This window comes from Pelophylax lessonae, assembly GCF_965119305.1.
Source record: "Pelophylax lessonae genome assembly, chromosome: 3".
Lineage (NCBI taxonomy): Eukaryota > Metazoa > Chordata > Amphibia > Anura > Ranidae > Pelophylax > Pelophylax lessonae.
The window spans coordinates 456685298-456703042 of NC_138770.1; the positions used below are offsets into that span (position 1 = coordinate 456685298).

The 17745-nt window shown below is 46.8% G+C and overlaps 1 protein-coding gene across 1 annotated transcript in view; it reads right to left on the reverse strand.

The window, feature by feature from the left end:
- NUP43 (nucleoporin 43) overlaps nt 1-8584 on the reverse strand; it is a 38948-nt gene extending 30364 nt beyond the window's left edge. Inside the window, exon 1 of the mRNA XM_082251591.1 lies at nt 8348-8584. Within this exon, the coding sequence (XP_082107717.1) occupies nt 8348-8467 (120 nt within the window). The 5' untranslated portion in view covers nt 8468-8584. The remainder of the gene's footprint in view (nt 1-8347) is intronic.
- Nucleotides 8585-17745: the final 9161 nt, after the last annotated feature.

Below are 17745 nucleotides of genomic sequence, written 5' to 3' on the forward strand. Positions count from 1 at the left end.
CAGGGGCTTTCTGGTAGGCATTGCCATGCTAGATACTCTGGGGTAGATGTACTAAAACTGATGCACTCAGAATGTGGTGCAGCTGTGCATGGTATCCAATCCAATCAGCTTCTAACTTTAGCTTGTTCAATTAACCTTTGACAATAAGCTCTCGTTCACACTAAGGCCCCTTTCACACTGTCTGTCCGTCGGGCGGACTCCGTTTATCTCCGTTGATATCCGCTGAGCAGGAGGATGACAGCTGTTCTCCGCGCTGTGTGTGGAGACACAGCTGTCAGTTCCCCATGCATCTCTATGGGGGAATCGGATGGGATCGGACCGTCGGTCCATTCTCATCCGATCCCATCTAATCCGCTGGACGAGTGGAAAATAGGGTTTCCATCCGTCCAGATTTGACGGATCGGATGTCAGCGGACAAGTCTCTGCTGATATCCGATGCCCCATAGGGATGTATGAGGGGACCATTTAGATCCGCCCAAAAAAATGGACAGGCGGATCTGAATGGTCCGCCTGTGTGAAAGGGCCCTAAATGTGACTTTGAAATCATGCAAGTTCAGGTCCGACTTCGGGGGTGGCTTCAAAGATATTTGTGCAGCTTCATGCACAGTTGTGTATTGAAATTAGGGATGCACCGAAATGAAATTCTTGGCCGAAGCCGAATAATAATGAAATGCTTGGCAGAAGGACGAAGGCCGAATACCGAACGCGGTGTTTCGCATTTTTTCCATTTATTTTGCCAATTTTTAGGGGGCACGCTGATGGGCACATTTTATGTTAGGGGGCACGCTGATGGGCACATTTTATGTTAGGGGGCACTCTGATGGGCAAAACAAAACATTTAAATCAGCGTTGCTCTTAACATAAAATATGCCCATTAGCGTGCCCCTTAAAATAAAATATGCCCATCAGAGTGCCCCTTAACATAAAATATGCTCATCAGCATGTCCCTTAGCATAAAATAAGGGGCACGCTGATGGCCACATTTTATGTCAAGGGAGCACTCTGTTGGGCACATTTTTTTTCTTTTTTTTTTTTTTAAGGGGCACTTTATAGGGCACTCTAATGTAATGAGCATGGCAAGTGGCAACAATATATGGCAGTCTGCACACTAATGCTTGTGCAGCTGCCAGCTACCGTATTCTCCCCCAAATGTGCTCAGCTCCACATCACATACCTGAACTGCAGCCAGAGCCAAAAGCCGCGAACAGGGGGGCAGGGCGTGGACCTAGTGTGAAGGAGCCGCAGTCAGGAGCAGGGGGCGGGACGCGCGCGTGACGTCACACCCCCTACTCGCGGCCGGACAGGACACCGGCGGCGTGTGAGAAGGGAGCCGCGAGCCGCAATGAGGAAGGTGAGCGGTCAGGGCGGAAGCTGACATTGTTCGGCTCAAAATTATTCGGCCTTTTGACTTATTCGGCCGAACGCCGAAAGTGCTATTTTCTCTATTTTCGGCCGAATAATGTTCGGCCGCCGAATATTCGGTGCATCCCTAATTGAAATTGCCCCTGAAGTCGCCAAAAGTAGAGCAGGAACTACTTTTGGAAATCAGTAGGGCGCTGCTAAGTCGGCGTCACACTGATTGGGACTCTCCCATTGCCAGCAATAGACTGCGATTTGACCAGTCAAATCGCACCGATGTGAATGGGGGCTAAAACCTGGAAGTGGATTGGTTTCCATGCAGAGCCGCACCAGATTTTGCACCATGCAGTTTTAGTAAATAACCCCCACTGTACCAAAAATCTCTCCAAAAAGGAATACATCTTCGCTCACTCCTACTATATCCTAAAAACAGGAACAGGATGTGATGTCACTGGAAACATGCAAAATCCATATCATTTTAAAGGCCGCTAAAATGCCATACATCCATTTTCCTGCATGTCAGAGTGAATTCAGCCTTATTCTACTTACCTGTATTTGACCGGCGGCTGCAGCAAAATTGCGGCAATTTTGCCACGATTTGCGTTTTCCCACAGCCAGCGGTCAAAACGTTCCTATCCTGAACGCCAGGTTGAAGCTCCTAAACTCTGGTTAAAGTCTGTGTATGTTGATACATTGGCTTTTACGGAGCTGAGTTTAGAAGCAAAGGCTCCTTAACTCAAGTTTAGAAGCTGCCAGAGTAGATGAAGCCTTTTTCCGCATAGAAACATACAGGTAACTGCAATGACACACAGGAAACAGTGGTTTTCCATGTGTCATGTTTACAGCAGAAAGCTATGTATCCCTGTGTTCCATAGCATTGAGGGCCCATTCACACCCAACACAAGGGCTGCTGAATTTATTAGTCGAATTGATGCATGCGACCGTTTGCGATTCTGTATTGATGCGGTGAACGGCCCCATCAATTAGTGAATGGCGTCATCGGGCCGCCCCCCCCCCCCTTCTCCTGGGAGAAAAAAACAAAGCAGTGGTGGGCTGGCGCGGGAGCTAATTGGTGGATTAGTGCGGGAGCTGAATGAAAAGCCTCCGCCCCTTCCTCTTCTCTTTGACCCGAGGCACAGCGGTGACATCATATCCAGCCGCGTGTGTATATCGGCATCGCCACCCACCCTGAGTGTCCCCGCCGTCTTGCAGCCAGCCAGGACCTCTGTATCTCTGTGGGGTGTCTGTGATGGGGGACTCTCTGTTGGGATGTGGTTATGATGGGGTCTCTGTACTAGTCTGCGGTGGAAAGGGGTGTACCATGCTCGCAGCTGAACGTGTACAGCCTTTCCCGAGCAGCGGCGGCACATACGCGGTGACATTTTTTTAGGAGCACGTTGGGCCGGCCGGGGACATTTTTTTTTTTTATGACTCGACCATAAGCCGAGGGGGATGTTTTCAGCACAAAAACATGTGCTGAAAAACTCGGCTTATACTCGAACTTAAAAAAAAAAGTCCCAAAAACTGTGAAAAAGTGAATCACAAATCTTAAAATAAACATAACTGGCGATGAATGTGAGCTATTTTCTTCATATACAAAATCAGGTGACGTAGTATCCTCCACTGCCAGTGATAAATCCACCACTGTAAATACAAGATGCGGGAGACCAATAGGTCAAACTGCCATAAAAAAGGGTGGGGGGGAACCGATCCTTTGTAAATCAGGTAAGCTTGCGACCCTGGAAACCGCCCACGTCAGATAGAAAAGATAACGGAACCTAAGATCAAGCCGCCACAAGGAGGAAGATGATGGACCTGATCCACTCATGCAATGTTCAGCTTATGACTGTAGAAACGGTACACGCCTGCTGGTGACCACCACCGCCACCGCCCTCTGCTGTACAGGTACGCCGATTCGCATGAACCTGCCACAGTATAACTATGGCGGCTGGACGGCAGGTGGTTAATAGATCTACAATAAATATGAAGGTTTTATGCTGTCCAGTCACCATTATTGTATATAGGTAAACTCATGCTTGTCTCTGTCAGGCACCCAGAGACCTCTGCAGCTCCCCCTCCATGTGTCCAGTCACCATTATTGTATATAGGTAAACTCATGCTTGTCTCTGTCAGGCACCCAGAGACCTCTGCAGCTCCCCCTCCATGTGTCCAGTCACCATTATTGTATATAGGTAAACTCATGCTTGTCTCTGTCAGGCACCCAGAGACCTCTGCAGCTCCCCCTCCATGTGTCCAGTCACCATTATTGTATATAGGTAAACTCATGCTTGTCGGTCAGGCACCCAGAGACCTCTGCAGCTCCCCCTCCATGTGTCCAGTCACCATTATTGTATATAGGTAAACTCATGCTTGTCTGTCAGGCACCCAGAGACCTCTGCAGCTCCCCCCCCATGTGTCCAGTCACCATTATTGTATATAGGTAAACTCATGCTTGTCTCTGTCAGGCACCCAGTGACCTCTGCAGCTCCCCCTCCATGTGTCCAGTCACCATTATTGTATATAGGTAAACTCATGCTTGTCTCTGTCAGGCACCCAGTGACCTCTGCAGCTCCCCCTCCATGTGTCCAGTCACCATTATTGTATATAGGTAAACTCATGCTTGTCTCTGTCAGGCACCCAGTGACCTCTGCAGCTCCCCCTCCATGTGTCCAGTCACCATTATTGTATATAGGTAAACTCATGCTTGTCTGTCAGGCACCCAGAGACCTCTGCAGCTCCCCCTCCATGTGTCCAGTCACCATTATTGTATATAGGTAAACTCATGCTTGTCTGTCAGGCACCCAGTGACCTCCGCAGCTCCCCCTCCATGTGTCCAGTCACCATTATTGTATATAGGTAAACTCATGGTTATCTCTGTCAGGCACCCAGAGACCTCTGCAGCTCTCCCTCCATGTGTCCAGTCACCATTATTGTATATAGGTAAACTCATGGTTATCTCTGTCAGGCACCCAGAGACCTCTGCAGCTCTCCCTCCATGTGTCCAGTCACCATTATTGTATATAGGTAAACTCATGTTTGTCTGTCAGGCACTCAGAGACCTCTGCAGCTCCCCCTCCATGTGTCCAGTCACCATTATTGTATATAGGTAAACTCATGGTTATCTCTGTCAGGCACCCAGTGACCTCTGCAGCTCTCCCTCCATGTGTCCAGTCACCATTATTGTATATAGGTAAACTCATGGTTATCTCTGTCAGGCACCCAGAGACCTCTGCAGCTCTCCCTCCATGTGTCCAGTCACCATTATTGTATATAGGTAAACTCATGGTTATCTCTGTCAGGCACCCAGAGACCTCTGCAGCTCTCCCTCCATGTGTCCAGTCACCATTATTGTATATAGGTAAACTCATGCTTGTCTGTCAGGCACCCAGAGACCTCTGCAGCTCTCCCTCCATGTGTCCAGTCACCATTATTGTATATAGGTAAACTCATGCTTGTCTCTGTCAGGCACTCAGTGACCTCTGCAGCTCCCCCTCCATGTGTCCAGTCACCTTTATTGTATATGGGTAAACTCATGCTTGTCTGTCAGGCACCCAGAGACCTCTGCAGCTCCCCCTCCATGTGTCCAGTCACCATTATTGTATATAGGTAAACTCATGGTTATCTCTGTCAGGCACCCAGTGACCTCTGCAGCTCTCCCTCCATGTGTCCAGTCACCATTATTGTATATAGGTAAACTCATGGTTATCTCTGTCAGGCACCCAGAGACCTCTGCAGCTCTCCCTCCATGTGTCCAGTCACCATTATTGTATATAGGTAAACTCATGTTTGTCTGTCAGGCACTCAGAGACCTCTGCAGCTCTCCCTCCATGTGTCCAGTCACCATTATTGTATATAGGTAAACTCATGCTTGTCTGTCAGGCACCCAGAGACCTCTGCAGCTCTCCCTCCATGTGTCCAGTCACCATTATTGTATATAGGTAAACTCATGCTTGTCTCTGTCAGGCACTCAGTGACCTCTGCAGCTCCCCCTCCATGTGTCCAGTCACCTTTATTGTATATGGGTAAACTCATGCTTGTCTGTCAGGCACCCAGAGACCTCTGCAGCTCCCCCTCCATGTGTCCAGTCACCATTATTGTATATAGGTAAACTCATGCTTGTCTCTGTCAGGCACCCAGAGACCTCTGCAGCTCCCCCTCCATGTGTCCAGTCACCATTATTGTATATAGGTAAACTCATGCTCGTCTGTCAGGCACTCAGTGACCTCTGCAGCTCTCCCTCCATGTGTCCAGTCACCATTGTATATAGGTAAACTCATGCTTGTCTGTCAGGCACCCAGTGACCTCCGCAGCTCCCCCTCCATGTGTCCAGTCACCATTATTGTATATAGGTAAACTCATGGTTATCTCTGTCAGGCACCCAGAGACCTCTGCAGCTCCCCCTCCATGTGTCCAGTCACCATTATTGTATATAGGTAAACTCATGCTTGTCTGTCAGGCACCCAGTGACCTCCGCAGCTCCCCCTCCATGTGTCCAGTCACCATTATTGTATATAGGTAAACTCATGGTTATCTCTGTCAGGCACCCAGAGACCTCTGCAGCTCTCCCTCCATGTGTCCAGTCACCATTATTGTATATAGGTAAACTCATGTTTGTCTGTCAGGCACTCAGAGACCTCTGCAGCTCCCCCTCCATGTGTCCAGTCACCATTATTGTATATAGGTAAACTCATGGTTATCTCTGTCAGGCACCCAGTGACCTCTGCAGCTCTCCCTCCATGTGTCCAGTCACCATTATTGTATATAGGTAAACTCATGGTTATCTCTGTCAGGCACCCAGAGACCTCTGCAGCTCTCCCTCCATGTGTCCAGTCACCATTATTGTATATAGGTAAACTCATGGTTATCTCTGTCAGGCACCCAGTGACCTCTGCAGCTCTCCCTCCATGTGTCCAGTCACCATTATTGTATATAGGTAAACTCATGGTTATCTCTGTCAGGCACCCAGTGACCTCTGCAGCTCCCCCTCCATGTGTCCAGTCACCATTATTGTATATAGGTAAACTCATGGTTATCTCTGTCAGGCACCCAGTGACCTCTGCAGCTCCCCCTCCATGTGTCCAGTCACCATTATTGTATATAGGTAAACTCATGGTTATCTCTGTCAGGCACCCAGTGACCTCTGCAGCTCTCCCTCCATGTGTCCAGTCACCATTATTGTATATAGGTAAACTCATGGTTATCTCTGTCAGGCACCCAGAGACCTCTGCAGCTCTCCCTCCATGTGTCCAGTCACCATTATTGTATATAGGTAAACTCATGGTTATCTCTGTCAGGCACCCAGTGACCTCTGCAGCTCTCCCTCCATGTGTCCAGTCACCATTATTGTATATAGGTAAACTCATGGTTATCTCTGTCAGGCACCCAGAGACCTCTGCAGCTCTCCCTCCATGTGTCCAGTCACCATTATTGTATATAGGTAAACTCATGTTTGTCTGTCAGGCACTCAGAGACCTCTGCAGCTCTCCCTCCATGTGTCCAGTCACCATTATTGTATATAGGTAAACTCATGCTTGTCTCTGTCAGGCACCCAGAGACCTCTGCAGCTCCCCCTCCATGTGTCCAGTCACCTTTATTGTATATAGGTAAACTCATGCTTGTCTCTGTCAGGCACTCAGTGACCTCTGCAGCTCCCCCTCCATGTGTCCAGTGACCATTATTGTATATAGGTAAACTCATGCTTGTCTCTGTCAGGCACCCAGAGACCTCTGCAGCTCCCCCTCCATGTGTCCAGTCACCATTATTGTATATAGGTAAACTCATGGTTATCTCTGTCAGGCACCCAGTGACCTCTGCAGCTCTCCCTCCATGTGTCCAGTCACCATTATTGTATATAGGTAAACTCATGGTTATCTCTGTCAGGCACCCAGTGACCTCTGCAGCTCTCCCTCCATGTGTCCAGTCACCATTATTGTATATAGGTAAACTCATGTTTGTCTGTCAGGCACTCAGAGACCTCTGCAGCTCCCCCTCCATGTGTCCAGTCACCATTATTGTATATAGGTAAACTCATGGTTATCTCTGTCAGGCACCCAGAGACCTCTGCAGCTCTCCCTCCATGTGTCCAGTCACCATTATTGTATATAGGTAAACTCATGCTTGTCTGTCAGGCACCCAGAGACCTCTGCAGCTCTCCCTCCATGTGTCCAGTCAGCATTATTGTATATAAGTAAACTCATACTTGTCTCTGTCAGGCACTCAGAGACCTCTGCAGCTCCCCTCCATGTGTCCAGTCAGCATTATTGTATATAGGTAAACTCATGCTTGTCTCTGTCAGGCACTCAGTGACCTCTGCAGCTCCCCCTCCATGTGTCCAGTCACCTTTATTGTATATAGGTAAACTCATGCTTGTCTCTGTCAGGCACTCAGTGACCTCTGCAGCTCTCCCTCCATGTGTCCAGTCACCTTTATTGTATATAGGTAAACTCATGCTTGTCTCTGTCAGGCACTCAGTGACCTCTGCAGCTCCCCCTCCATGTGTCCAGTCACCTTTATTGTATATGGGTAAACTCATGCTTGTCTGTCAGGCACCCAGAGACCTCTGCAGCTCCCCCTCCATGTGTCCAGTCACCATTATTGTATATAGGTAAACTCATGCTTGTCTCTGTCAGGCACCCAGAGACCTCTGCAGCTCCCCCTCCATGTGTCCAGTCACCATTATTGTATATAGGTAAACTCATGCTCGTCTGTCAGGCACTCAGTGACCTCTGCAGCTCTCCCTCCATGTGTCCAGTCTCAGGCCATGCTTGTTGCTGTCCAGTCACCATTATTGTATAGAGGTAAACTCATGCTCGTCTGTCAGGCACCCAGAGACCTCTGCAGCTCCCCCTCCATGTGTCCAGTCTCAGGCCATGCTTGTTGCTGTCCAGTCACCATTATTGTATATAGGTAAACTCATGCTTGTCTCTATCAGGCACTCAGTGACCTCTGCAGCTCCCCCTCCATGTGTCCAGTCTCAGGCCATGCTCACCTCATTGTCCCAGGAGCCCGCAGCGAACAGGTCCGGTTGCTGCAGAGAGGAGGCCGGCTCCGGGCGCCAGCGGATCTTACTGATCTTCTGTGACACGAACTTAGCTTTGATGTTCTCCATGATTTCTTCTAGTGACAGGAATCACAACTCTTCTCTCAGCCAGCACATGGAGCGCCAAATTCTGCCACTATGACAGGCGGACTTCTCTCTGTGTTTTCCTCATTGGTGAAGCCATTCCCCACCTAGTTTCTGTCATGCACAAGATGACTGGGGATTTGGAACAACTTGTGTCTCCAGTACCACGCGGAAGACGACCTGTATGGCGGCCATTTTGCCGTAGCTAAAGCATATCCTTATTATGGTACTAGGCTTCTATAAGATGGCTCCTTTCCTGCGGACAGCTAGAAATGAAACGTTCTCGTAGATCAGTGGCTGAGAGAGGCTTTTCAAATAGGCGCGGTATAATTACATTTTAATGTATTCTCCATTCAGAAAAGAGCATTTCTGAGTGAGAGTACTAAGAGAAGAAGTGGGTTTTATTTACTTAGTTTTACCTACTTGAACACCAGGCTTTTTCTGGTTCTTTTTTGTTTACAAGTTTAACCACTCTAAATCCCGGGCACTTTTACTAAGGTGACCAAATTTATTAACCACTTAAAGCGGAGTTCCGGGCACAAAAACAAACTTTTTTTTGTGTGCCCATCCGCTGGGTCTCCCTCACCTGAAAAGGAATTGGATAGTTAGGCGTTTTTTTTTTTTTTCACTCACCTTGTAATTTGAGATTGAATATACTCACCTATTCTCTACTTCCTCCCTCGGTGCCGCGGCTCCGACGTCACTTCCTGTCTTGCGATGATTCCTGGGAGCTGAACGTCATCGCTCCCAGGAATCAATGCGACGGCACCGGCCCCGCTCGTCACTTCCGGGGCGACGCACCGGAAGTGACGAGAGGGGCCGGTGCAGGCGCATTCTGGGACAAGAAGATGCGGAAGAGTACGCCGAAGAGGATCGCGCTGGCTTCAGCTGCCCACAACAGAGATGGCAGCGCTGGAGAAGAAGTTTTAAAAGTGAGTATTTCTTCTAAAAGGTAAGTGCGAACCAGGACAGATCAGAGGCTAGCCATTGTGGAATGTACTAGCCCTGACTGTCCCGGGGGTATGTTTGTTGAAAAATGGTTTCTGTGCCCGGAACTCCGCTTTAAGCCCCGGAGGATTTGGCTGCTCAAAGACCAGGGCCTATTTTGCGATTCAGCACTGCGTGATTTTAACGGACAATTGCGCGGTTGTGCGACGCTGTACCCAAATGAAATTGACATCCTTTTTTTCCCACAAACAGAGCTTTCTTTTGGTAGTATTTGATCACCTGTGCAATTTTTACTTTTTGCGCTAAAAACAAAAAAATGCGACAATTTTGAAAAAATAATATTTTTTCACATTTTTTTTATATGAAATTCTCAAAAAAAATGTAAAAATCACATTTTTTTAACATTTTAGGCCAATTTGTTTTCTGCTACATATTTTTGGTAAAAAAAATCGCAATAGGCGGATTTTGATTGGTTTGCGCAAAAGTTATTGCGTTTACTAAATAAGGGAAAGATTTTTGTCATTTTTATTGTTTTTTTTTTAATGAGTAATGGCGGCGATCTGCGATTTTTTTTTTTTTTTTTTTTTGCGGGACTGCGACATTGTGGCGGACAGATCAGACCCTTGACTGACATTTTTGACACTTTTGAGGGTGCCAGTGACATTACTACAGTAATCAGTGCTATACATATGCACTGTTACTGTAAAAATGACACTGGGAGGGAAGGGGTTAACTTTATTGGAGAGGTAGGGGTTAAGTGTATCCCTAGGGGCGTGCTTCTAACTGTGATTGGACGTGGCTGTGTGTGTAACAGCAGAGATCAACGGTCCTGCATAGCAGGACCGTAGGATCTGTGCTTTTACACAGGGGAGAATGACAGGCGGCTTTGTTTACATTAGCCGCCTGCCTTTCTCCCTCTCCACCCGACGATCGAGAGTGACCGGTGGACATCGGGTCCGCCGGTCACACACGCGGGCTTCTTAGAGAACCAGCGGGGGCGGGAGCGCGCCTCCGGCAGCGCGCTCGCCCCCTATTGGCTGCCAGGCTAGTGACGTACCGGTACGTCACTTTGCCTGAGATGGGCTGACCGCCGCCGTATATAGTCGGGCGGCGGTCGGCAAGTGGTTAAATTCAAAATACTAACAACATCTTACAAAACAATCCACAGCTTAGCCCCCAGCTACAGCACCAGCCTCGTCTCAAAATACCAACCTAATCGCTCTCTTTGTTCCTCTCAAAACCTCCTGCTCTCTAGCTCCCTCGTCACCTCCTCCCATGCTCGCCTCCAGGACTTTTCCAGAGCCTCTCCAATCCTATGGAACTTCTTACCCTTATCTGTCCAATTATCTCCTACTCTATTAGCTTTTAGGCGATCTCTGAAAACCCTCCTTTTCAGAGAAGCCTATCCTACCCACACCTAACAAATGTACCTCCATTTTATCCATCTGCCCATACCCCACGGTTATTGCCTTTTTGTTTCACTTAACCCTCCCTTCTAGATTGTAAGCTCTAGTGAGCAGGTCCCTCTAGTTCCTCCTGTATTGAATTGTATTGTAACTGTATTGTCTTCCCTCACATTGTAAAGCGCTGCGCAAACTGTTGGTGCTATATAAATTTTGTATAATAATAATAATAATGGGGCTCAATATTGAGCTGGATTTGAACTGCTTCATCAGTGATTTCTAGCTTGGGTTGATTATGAGTATCAGTAATTATTTGTTTATATATGTTATTGAGGTTGGGAAGAATTACCTCTATTTGGAGAGTCCCCCATGAGTGAGCCTGAGCGGACAGAGGGAGTCTTTCATTATATTTTTCATATTTTATTCTAATTTTATTTTATGCAATTAAATTCATTTTAGTTTAATTTAATTTAGTATATGATATTATATGGATAAAATGTTAATTATATTTATAATATAAATACAATAATAGTTGTTTCGCTATTAACCACTTCTGGACCGGAAGATTTTCCCCCTTAATGACCAGGCCATATTTTGCGATTCAGCACTGAGTTATTTTAACGGACATTTGCGTGGTCGTGCGATGCTGTACCCAAACGAAATTTACGTCCTTTTTTCCCCACAAATAGAGCTTTCTTTTGGTGGTATTTGATCACCTGTGCGATTTGTATTTTTTGCTCTGTAAACAAATAAATAGTGACAATTCTGAAAAAAAAAATCAATATTTTTAACATTCTGCTATATAAAATCCCCCCCCCAAAAAAAAAAAAATTAAAAATCAAAATGTTTTAACATTTTAGGCTAATTTGTTTTCTGCTACATATTTTTAGTAAAAAAATCGCAATAAACATATTTTGATTAGTTTGCGCAAAAGTTATTGTGTCTACTAACCACGGGAAAGATTTATGTCATTTTTTATTTATTTTATTTTTTTACTAGTAGTGGCAGGGATCAGCGATTTTTAGCGGGACTACGATATTGGGATGGACAGATCGAACCCCTTACTGACATTTTTGACACTTTTGGGGGGACCAGTGACATTACTGCAGTAATCAGTGCTAAAAATATGCATTGTTACTGTAATAATGACACTGGCAGGGAAGGGGTTAAACCTGTGGGTGAGCAAGGAGTTAAGTGTGAGCTTAGGGGAGTGATTCTAACTCTGGGGGGCATGGCTTCTGAAATGGCCATAGTGACCTGTGATCCTATATAGAAGAATCATAGCGGCTCTGTGATCATTCTAGGGAGAAGAACGGTCAGCTGTGTTTACAACAGCCGACCGTCCTCTTTCAGCGGGGAACAATCACAGGTTTCAGGCAGCAATCGGAGCCGTCTGACCCGTGCATCGGCTTCCCAGCTGCCGACTGGGGGGGGGGGGGGCGGGAGCTCGCCGCCAGGTGCACACGCTCGCCCCCTAGCTCCCTGCTCACGACCGCCGTACAGGAGCGGCCTAAGGGATATGGACGGAGATGTTGATGGAGAGGTCAATGGCAATTGGGGGCAGGGGAGCAAGCGTGGATCCCCCAGGAAGAAGCGGCGTCCCGGATAAGTCCCGATCCAGCTATGGAGAAAGATCTCTCCAGAACAAAGGAAGGGGGCACCATGAACGCCTCGGGCATCCGTGCGGGGACCCCTAAAGGAGGCAGGTGTCTAGTGATCTCTAAGGCTCCTTTCACACATACGGTCTAATTGTCCGTTTTTCATCCATCCATTGACGGATGAAAAACAGACATGAATGCATCTCTATGTAATAACAGATGACAACGGATGATCATCCGTTAACATCCATTTTCATCCGCTTCCGTCAATGTCCGTTTTTTGGAACGGATGAATGCCCTATTTTTCATCCATCAAAAAAACGAATCGGACGAAAAACGGATGTAAACAAACGGTCCGTTTTCCATCCGTTTTTACATTGGTAGTGAATGTAAAAAAAAAAAATGGATGAAAAAACGTATGAAAAACGTATGAAAAAAAAACGATGAAAAAACTTATGAAAAACTGATACATTTTGACGTGACTGAACTGATGAACTGAACGGACCGTATGTGTGAAAGGGGCCTAAGAGACAGTTTAGTGAGAAGTCATTATTCTGCAACTATCCTCAATAGAAGCATGACAAAGGGTACATACGCCTGTGGTATAACTACTGTTCTCAAATTTTAGAGGGCCCTAATGTTTTATTACCCAATAATACTACATGGAGTCCTAAGCATAGGGTTACATGTCAGACGATAGGCGTTGTCTATATTTTGAAGTGTAAATTAAATGCATTTTATGTGGGAAAAACAAAAAGACCTTTTTTCAATAGAATTAGGGACCATGTTACCCTGATAAAAGCTAAAAAAAAAATGGAAACACCTATTAGCAGACATATGGGTTTATACCACCAGTTTGACCTCAGATGTATGAGGTTTTACGCCGTTGACCATGTTCCAACGCATGAAAGGGAGGGGACATTGACAAAAAACTCCTTCAAATTGAAACTAAGTAGATATACTCCCTTCAAGCCACCATATATCCAGGATTAAATGAAGGAATTAGCTACAAACCATTCTTATAGGGATATCCTTGTGCTGCTCCTTTTGATGAAAATCCTTTGTGATATTTTCCTCTTTTCCTACCTTCCTCTTACTCCCCACACTCCTCTCTTTCCTTTTATTGGCCTCTATGTGATCACTATATAACTGTGTTACCTGAATTTTCTTTTTGAATTTTCTTTTTTTCAATATGTTTTATTCTTAGGTGCTTTAAATATAAAGTATAATTTTTGTTGCCGTTGACCTCTCCATCAACATCTCTGTCCATATCCCTTAGGATTTGGAGCGTGACATGCCTCCTTCCCGTTGGGCGGAGCTCGCCAACCGGGCCGAAGTATCAGTGGATGTCCGACGTGTATTGGAGTGCAGATGCGCAAGCGTAAACCTCCGGGCTTCGCTTCCGCACCCGGCTCCACGTCACGATGTGGGCGGGTGGAGGGGGCATATATTGGAGCCCCATCCATTGGAGCCACTATTTATTCAATGGGTGTTTTTTTTTTTTTTTTAATTTATTCATTCTTTATTTTATTTTTAGGTGGATATTTACTCCATCTTAATAAGTGGAAACTACACCTCATTTTCTTCGGTTGTTTGTAACATACACTTTTTGGCTATAAAGCATTTGGCTATTTTTTTGCACACACTATTTTTATTTTTAAATTTTTTGTAGAGACCCACATCATAGAGGTCTCCTCTTTAGGAACACCTTTAGGCGAGCCAGGCAATCTGGACATTATATATAATATTTGTAAGTATAACATAATGACACTTTATTAATATATATATAAATATACACATTGATATTTTGTCAAGATCAATACATATATAAAATAATTTCAACTCATATAATATATCTACAATACATATATGTATTCATAGCCCTGATCCCCCCTGATCACCCCCAGTTAACCCCTTCCCCCTGTCACATTGCACACTAATACACACATAATATAGTGTTTTACTGTATTTTCCATTAGTGTGATTGTGACTTGAGTTAGCGCTAGCGAGTTCGTTTCTGTCCCAAGGAGGTTTAGGGTCCCCGCCAGCCCCCCCTCATAAAGATTTAACCCCCTGATCCCCCCCTGATCACTCCTACACCCCCTGTCACAACACACACTGTATACAGTATATAGCATTTTCTATATACCCGTATAAGTGTGACTTGTGACCAGGTTCAGCGCTTGCGGACGTTCCTTTTAGGTTTAGGGTCCCGGCCACCCCCCTAATAAAGATTTAACCCCCTGATCCCCCCTGATCACCCCCAGTTAACCCCTCCCCCCTGTCACATTGCACATGTAATATAGTGGTTTACTGTATTTTTGTATTAGTGTGATTGTGACTTGAGTTAGCGCTCGCAAATTATTTTCTGTCCCAAGTAGGTTTAGTGCAGATCCCCGGCGCATAGTTAGAAATAACCCCTTGATTACCACATACACACACACATACACACACACACACACACACACACTTCCATTACTAGTATAGTGTTTGAACAGATCAATATATGATCTGATCAGAACTATACTAGCGTCCCGATAGTTTAGGGTTCCCAAAACGCTGTGTTTGCACGATCAGCATTGATTCCCGCCAGTACCTGCGTTTAACCCCTCCGCCCAGCCCACACCACCCAGGCAAGTGTAGTAATCAATAGATTACTGTCACTTACAAAAAACACAACACACAAAACCACTGTGTTAGCAGAGTCAGGCCTGATCCCTGCTAGCATTAGCAGTTTGTTTTGGTAGCTGTTGAAATAGTCCTTGACAACCAGGTGCTTTTATTACCTGTGAGTCACTACTGTACCGGTAAATTTAGTTACTAAAATGACCGAACGTTGGTACAGTAGTGCAGAGGCTTACAGTATACTGACCATGTCAAATGAGAGCGATGGGGAAGCCTCACTGGCAGAATCAGGGTCAGTATATGATCCTGAAGTGAGCAGCGGCTCCCTGACAGATAGCTCCAACGACGGATGGGTCCCTGTTAGACTCAGGCGTACCCGACCCCATTCTGGAGTTGCTGAGGTGCAGAGATAGCAGCGTGCTCGTATGGAGCAGAGTGTCGGTACTAGTGCCGCTCATCCTTCTGGTGGCCTGGCAAGCGCCAGCGGCCTAGTACACCCTGGACCTAGTACAACCAGCACTGCAGTAACACTTGGTGACGTGGCGAGTCCCATAAGTGCAGTTGAAGCTGGTGCAGTGGCTAGCACGAGTAGTGGCCGCAGCCACCGCGTGTTCGAAGACAGGCCCGTAGAGCCCATAGTGCCCTCCCTGATGTGCTGGCATATCCCAATTGACAACCCACTAATACTACAGTGCCAGTACTTCCCCCATTCACCGCCCAACCTGGAATCCACGTGGAAACAGCCTATTTTACGCCCCTGGATTTTTATGAGCTGTTCTTCACGGAAGATCTTTTCAGATCTGTTGTGGATCAAACAAATTTATACGCACGCCAATTCATCGCCGCCAACCCAAATTCGCCACTTGCCAGACCATCCGGCTGGAAACCTTTAATGGTTCCCGATTTTAGAATCTTTCTGGGCCTTTCCCTGAACATGGGCATAACCAAAAAGAGTGAATTGCGGCTATATTGGTCCACTAGCCCAATTCACCATATGCGCGTGTACTCTGCCGCCATGTCCAGGGTGAGATATGAGCAAATTCTGCGATTTATGCACTTCAACGACAATGAAATCTGTCGTCCTCAGGGAGATCCTGAATATGATCGGCTTTACAAAATTCGGCCCCTCATAGACCCCTTCAATCAGCGGTTTGCAGCCTTGTTTACCCCCAAACAAGTTGTCTGCGTTAGCGAGTCCCTGATTAAGTTTACTGGCTGCCTTGCTATGAAACAGTACCTCCCCAGCAAGCGTGCCAGATACGGGGTCAAGCTGTACAAGCTCTGTGACAGGACCATAGGCTATTACAGTTAGTTTCCGGGTCCATGAGGGAAAAGATAGCTCTGTGGAGCCCCCCAACTGCCCAGACTACATAGGGAGCAGCGGCAAGATAGTTTGGGACTTGGTGTCACCTTTATCCAGAAAGAGGTACCATTTGTACGTGGACAATTTTTACACAAGCGTGCCACTATTTAGTCACCTGCTCGAATTACAAATTGGTGCACGTGGCACTGTGCGACCTAATCGCCGTGGCTTCTCCCAACGGCTTGTAAATTCCCGTCTTAGTCGGGGGGGAGAGAGCCTGCTTGAAAACGGACAAATTGCTTGCAGTGAAGTGGAGGGATACATGGAATGTTTTCGTTCTGTCCTCCCTTCACCGAGACACGACGGTCCAAATTACTACGGCAACTGGCGTTATGGAGAAACCCCTCTATGTCCACGACTACAACCTTAATATGGTAGGGGTGGACCTTAACGACCAGCTTTTGGCACCGTATTTAGTTGCCCGTAAAGCCAGACGCTGGTACAAAAAAGTGTCTGTTTATTTATTCCAATTGGCTATGCTGAACGCCTTTGTCCTATACAGGGTGTCAGGATGAACTGGATCCTTCCTAGATGTTAGGGTGCTGGTGGTAACCTGACGACAGAGATAGGCCCCGATGTCTGCTAGAGGGCGGAGCTTGGACGGAACCCCCAAGGTAAGTGACACAGGCTAGCCTGAGGTGCGGAGTCTAAGTATCCACCGGTTTTCTCCAGAGCCTCTGGTGGTGAGGATGGACTTTGCTGCGTGTGGATACCAGGTCGCGGTCCTCAGGGTCGCCCCACCAAGGGAGAACCGATCAAGGTCCAAAGGCAGGTAAACAGACAAGGGAGATCCGAGAGAATGGTCAAACAAGCCGGGGTCAGGACGGGCAGCAGACGAACAGAGTCAGGAACAAGCCAAAAGATCAACAGGAAATCAACAGTAAACAGGTCACAGGTTCAGGAACAATGGCAGGAGCTGAAGACGAGACAGCACTGAACCTGTGTGCTGATCCAGCTTAAATAGTGCTCTTTCTTGATGAGAAGGGTGGAGCCGGAATAGACTATGAGTTTTAACTCATCCTCTGCCAGAGCCTTCTTGACAGGTTCCTAACATTGACCCCCCCTTAAGGGCAACCTCTGGGTGCCCAACAAGCTCCTTTTTTGTGGATGAGCACGAAAAAATGCTTGGATTAGGTCCGCAGCATGGACATTCCATTCAGGCTCCCAGGAGTTCTCTTCCGGACCATAACCCTTCCATTTGATGAGAAACTGTAGCTGGTTGCCTCTCTTTCGACAGTCCACCACAGCCTCAACCTCATACTCCACATCTCCATCCACGATCACAGGTTCTGGGGTACCGGAACTTCTACCGGTTAAGTTATCGAG